Source organism: Oryzias melastigma, linkage group LG19 (assembly GCF_002922805.2).
Source record: "Oryzias melastigma strain HK-1 linkage group LG19, ASM292280v2, whole genome shotgun sequence".
In the NCBI taxonomy this organism is placed as follows: Eukaryota; Metazoa; Chordata; class Actinopteri; order Beloniformes; family Adrianichthyidae; genus Oryzias; species Oryzias melastigma.
The window spans coordinates 2,388,312-2,393,848 of record NC_050530.1 but is presented as its reverse complement, the minus strand read 5'-3'; the positions used below and the strand labels follow the sequence as shown (position 1 = coordinate 2,393,848).

General features: G+C 36.8%; 1 protein-coding gene across 1 annotated transcript in view; it reads right to left on the bottom strand.

The window, feature by feature from the left end:
- Positions 1–6: 6 nt before the first annotated feature.
- Positions 7–5,537, bottom strand: part of tecpr1a (tectonin beta-propeller repeat containing 1a) — an 18,145-nt gene continuing 12,614 nt past the window's right edge. Inside the window, exons 16-24 of the mRNA XM_024284725.2 lie at positions 4,463–4,559; positions 4,220–4,299; positions 4,091–4,147; positions 3,856–4,024; positions 2,326–2,461; positions 1,902–1,994; positions 1,725–1,831; positions 939–1,058; positions 7–726 (exon numbers count right to left, since the gene is read on the bottom strand). Coding sequence (XP_024140493.1) covers positions 541–726; positions 939–1,058; positions 1,725–1,831; positions 1,902–1,994; positions 2,326–2,461; positions 3,856–4,024; positions 4,091–4,147; positions 4,220–4,299; positions 4,463–4,559 — 1,045 coding nt within the window. The 3' untranslated portion in view covers positions 7–540. The remainder of the gene's footprint in view (positions 727–938; positions 1,059–1,724; positions 1,832–1,901; positions 1,995–2,325; positions 2,462–3,855; positions 4,025–4,090; positions 4,148–4,219; positions 4,300–4,462; positions 4,560–5,537) is intronic.

Here is a 5,537-nt window from a genome sequence, read left to right as displayed (position 1 = left end):
CATAGAAGTTTGGATTTATCTCTTAAATTTACAACCATTCTTGTAAATTTTGACTTTTTTCTTCAATATAGCACCTTATTCTTGTAAAATGTTGAGTTTCGTCCTAATTGTTCGAATTTATTCTGGTAAAATTTTGAGTTTTTTTCATACATTTACAACAATTCTCGTAAACTTCTTGAGTTTGTTAAAAACAAATTTGTGATTATTCTGGTAAAATTTTTACTTTTTTTGTAAATGTAAATGTATGTTTCGTTTTAAGAAAAAAAAAATTATTTAAATGATTTCCAATATAAAATGTTTACTTTTATTCATACATTTACAACTTTATCCTTGTAAAATTTTGACTTTTTCTTATAAATGTATGACTTTATTCTCATTAAATTGGACTTTTTTCTCATAGATTTACGACGTTGATGTCATACATTAATCTTTTTAAGGTGGCCCTAAAGTTCTGTTGTACGGTAGAAAAAAAAGAGATGGTCAGTGTCTGGATAACAGACTCCGGCTCAGATCGCCAATCCGGCGTCACACGTTCACAGACTAAAGTCTCTGGGTTGTGGACGGCTGTGCATCACGTCCAGCCGCCTCCATCAACCCGTTCAGCTCTGCGTCTCCGCCGGGGGGCGGGCTGTGGGAGGTGGGAGGAGCCGAGTCCTTCTGGGAAAACAGAGTGATGCGGGGCGGCTCCGTGGCGTTCCCTCTCACGGTGATGTGATCCCATCCACCCTGAACGAGAGATCTCAGAATAAACTCTAAATCCAGAAATCTCACGTCTGATCGCAACGATAAAAAACAAGAAATACTCACTTTAAACAAATGCTAAATAAAAATGTTTTTGTGGATAAAAATAAATCAAATCGGTCAAAATACAAACAAAAAATGAAGGAAAATGTGAATTGAAACGTAGAAGCGCCAGAGCGGCTTCTGCCGGTCCTCACCCCGATGCCGTAGTCCCACTGCTGTCCTTGAGGCTCTATGGGCTGGACTCCCAGGCGATGGCACACCGTCCCACAGCTCAGACTTTGGCTGCCCTGAACCTTATCTGCTATGATCCAAATCTACCACCCAAAACCAGGAAAAACAGATCAAATATTTATGTGGAAAGTTGTGATCTTTGTTGAAAGATCGTATAATTTCAGGTTATGTCTGAATTCCCATGACTTCCTAACCCTATGTAGTGCAGGACGATCCCGTTTCTGGATTTTAATCCAATGTGGACTCATGCTCACTACTTTTTTATTGTTTTTCATACAGCATGTATGATGTTGTCCATTTGCTGAAGTAAAAACCTAATAAAAGCGAAAATGTCTATAATTTCACTTTGTTATGATGATAAAAACTTGGATTTTTAATTTAAAAATAAAACTATTTACACACATTTTTATGCATTATTGTACATTTGTTTGACTTTTTTCCGTCATAAATCAGTGACTTAATTCTTGCATAATTTTTTCTTCTAAATTTATAACTTTATTGTTGCAAAAATTAAAACTTTTTCCCTTAAATTTATGAATTCTACAACTATATTCTTGTAAAATGTTGACTTTTTTCATAAATTGATGACAATTCTTGTAAACTATTTGACTTTTTCTCTTAAATATATAATTTTATTCTTATAAAACATTGACTTTCTCCCTACAATATGTAGACCTTTAGTTTCGTAAAAAAATATATATTTTTAGAAAAAGTTTCGACTATTCTAGTAGCATTTTTTCAGAAGTTACCTGATCCAGGGGTCCCACAGAGACTTTACGAACATTGTTGGAAATGTGGTCCCATGAGGAACCCTGAGGGTAGCTGGGGGTCACACCCTGCCGGTACCACAGATTACCTGGACAGGAACTGACAGTTTAGTTTAAGAAGAAGATCTACCCGTCTGTTCGGAGCAGAAATGTTTGTACCGTTTTCATCTACAGAGCAGATTGAAGTCCTCCCGACGGACACCTGCTTCAGCTTCTGTTTGGCTGGGGAGGGGATGTGGTACCAGCAGTCTCCTGTAGGGGGAGACAGAGATCAGAACTAATCTAACTCGAGTCTTTATGCAAAAACACAAAAAAACTGATATTTAGCAAGAAAATTAACGTCAAATAAAGCACTAAGCAATAATAAAAATGTTGAAACATACAAACCAAACATAATAATAAATCATTTGTTACTAAAGTTTTAGAAAAATGAAGATTTTATAACAATCTGAAGAATAATGAAGATGGTTTTACTGGAAAATAATTTACTCAAAATGTATTTGGGAGGTAATTATGTAAACTAAAATAATTGAAATTTGAGGAATAAAAGCTATAAATGTTCAGAGATGTTCCTGTTTCAGACCTGCTGGGTTCTGAGGCGACACGGATCCGCGGTGGAAGGCGGAGCCATCCCTGGCGATGGCCCAGACTTGACCGGCCGCTCCGATGGAGATGGACTTGAAGGGCTGGTCTGTTCCCACGTGGAGCCATGAGGAGCCCTTAAAAACAAGGGAGGGGTTCAATTGTCGCCTTGGAGACAAGAATCTTAATCCTGAAAGCATAAATCCTCTCAGTCATTTAGTGTCTTATAATCAAAACTGTTTTTTGATACATTTTAGGTCAAGCTGACGCATTAACATGTGCGATTAATAAAACCTAATTATTGTGTTGATATGTATCAACGCCCTCAGGCATCCTGTGAGATCAGCGTAACAAAATTCCATTAAATATAAACTTTTTTCTTATATTCTGTGATTTAGTTTTATTAAATTAAAGAGATTAACCTGGATTTTTTGGTATTTTCAGTCAAAAAAATGTTGATTAGTTTGTCGACAAATTTAATTCTTTTTGTTTTAATAAAATTAAATCTAAAACTTTAATTCTATGTAGTAAAAACAGTTCGTTAAACATTTTTGGGGTCTCCACAGCACAATTAATCCAATTTTTCCAGGTGAAATTTTCTGTTTTTGCTTTATTTTATGTGTGGTGTGTGAGTATGACATTGAAAAATGACGAAATAAGGTTGTGCTGATTAAAATGAGACCAGATAATCAAGCATGTAATCTCTCAAATTGAAAATATAGAAAATTCAAATATAGACAAAAACAGTTCTAGACTCTAGGTTCCAGAGGGTTAAAAAATAAATGTTCTAAATGTACAATTTTGTGTGTAATTTCACATTATTATTATTTGCAGATAACAAGTGGCTGGAAAATACTGTAATTAAAATAAAATCAATGGCGATTAATCTAATTTTTTTCCAGATTGACGATTAATAAGTTAATTTTTTTAAATCGACTCATGCTTATATTATATTATATTATATTATATCATAATAATTTAGATGATATCTGAGCAAATAACGATAGATTAGATTTAAATTAATATGAATAGGTTAGATTTGATTAAATTAGACTTGATCCGGTTAGATTACATTTGATCCTATTCAATTAGATTCAATTAGTTTCCATTTGTTTCGGTTAGATTAGATTAGATTGGATTTGATTTGATAACATTAGATCAAATTAAATTAGATCTAATAAAATTGGATCTAGTAGCTGCAAATACTGTAACCAAAAATAAATAACTGGCGGTTAATCGCAATTAAATTTTCCCAGATTTGAGATTAATCAGTTAATTTTTCTTTTAACTGCTTCCCAGCCCTACTAAATTGATACATTTTACACATTTATATATTTATATAACAGTTTTTTTAAAGATTGTTGTTGTTTGGAGTGAAAGTTCCTTTTTTTGGATTTTTGTGATTTAAAAATGTGTTTTTGGAGTAAATTTGTCCAACAAATGTGGCATCAGATTCACCTCTGACACTCCCAGATATGTAATAAATCTATATAATCATTATTAAATATTAGAGTTAGAGCTGAGGACGTACGGCGGGCGTCAGCGCGGTGACTCCCAGTCGACAGAGGACATCTCCCTTGTTGCTGATCGCCCACAGAGGAATGGTGCCGCTCGCCGCTGCACACGGCAGCACAGTCACGTCGCTCAGAGGGATGGGCGGGACTTCCTGCCACGGTCCTGTAGTCGTCAGCTTACACTTCCTATAGAAGAAAAGACATTTTAGAACCTGTTCTTTTATTAAAGGATTTGAAATGTTTCCACTGCACCTGGCCCATCTCCTCCGACGCACAAAGTCCTTCATCGTTTTGTAGCCGTGGAATGTCCTGCAAAGGGAAAAATAACGATGCGGGAAAAAGAAAGCAGGTGGAAAGGAAAGGAGAAGAAATCAAACCCACGCTGGGAAATCGGCGGCGTACTGCCAGCCTTCCCTGTCTGTGCCGCCGGAGACGCTGTAGTCCACAGCCCAGTCAGAAACCTAAGATGAGAGAAGCGAAACACACCTGCATCTTCAAAGCTGCGAATGCTCCAGAAATGTATTTTAAAAGTGTTTTAGAGGGAACGATTAGAATAGAAAACTGTGGTTAGACGCTGAACCAGCGGCTGCTTTCAGATCACTGTCTGACTAGACCTCTGCTCACCCACGTCCACTGAGGAGACGGAGGCCTCGTGCTCGTCTTCGTGCACTCACGCAGTCCGGACGCATTACTCCACATGTAGCGGTCGGTAGGAAGACCTCTGAAAACAAAAGGGCAGCACAACAGTGAAGTGTTAATGAGGCGTTTACGCAAAAACAGCCTCAACTGCTGTGTGCGTTGGTATAACTACTAGGGAGTGAGTATTGGCGATACGATACACAAATATCGCGGTATATATCGCCGAATCAATTTTTCCCTACAACCCTAGTAAATGTAAGCTGTGAGAGGCGCTGTGTGGCCTGCCGTCCCTCCATTACCCCCATTTTCCTGCTCCCATCCTGGTCAGACATATTCATGGGAAAAAAAACACTTTTTTCAAAATGGCGGCTTTTTTGATATTTTGTCTCCATAGCAACCATGTCATTTTTTGGTCGCCTTGGGGTGACGGACAAATTGATGTCATTTTTAGAAGAATCGACAAAAGTAAATCTTTGGATTTCTTTGGCAACCAAGGTTTTTTGTTAACCACGTCCACATTTCAAATAAATTCATATTGATGTTATATTGTTTTGTTCAGCTTGAGCCAAGGATTAATGTATTACATTTTCTCAATATTCTAGTCAAAGATATGTAAGCGACAGAGAAACGCCACTTTTGCGAGATCTGTTCAGGATTACACATAATACTTTATTCAAAATGGCAGCCTTTCTGTTGGTTTATCTCCATAACAACCATTTCATCTTTTGGTCGCCTTGAGGTGACGGACAAATTGATGTCATTTTTAGAAGAATCGACAAAAGTAAATTTTTGGATTTCCTTGGCAACCGAGGTTTTTTGTTAACCACGTCCACATTTCTAATAAATTCATATTGATGTTGTATTGTTTTGTTCAGCTTGAGCCAAGGATTAATGTATTACATTTTGTCAATATTCTAGTTAAAGATATGCAAGCGACAGAGAAACGCCACTTTTGCGAGATCTGTTTAGGATTACACATAATACTTTATTCAAAATGGCAGCCTTTCTGTTGGTTTATCTCCATAGCAACCATTTCATCTTTTGGTCGCCTTGAGGTGAC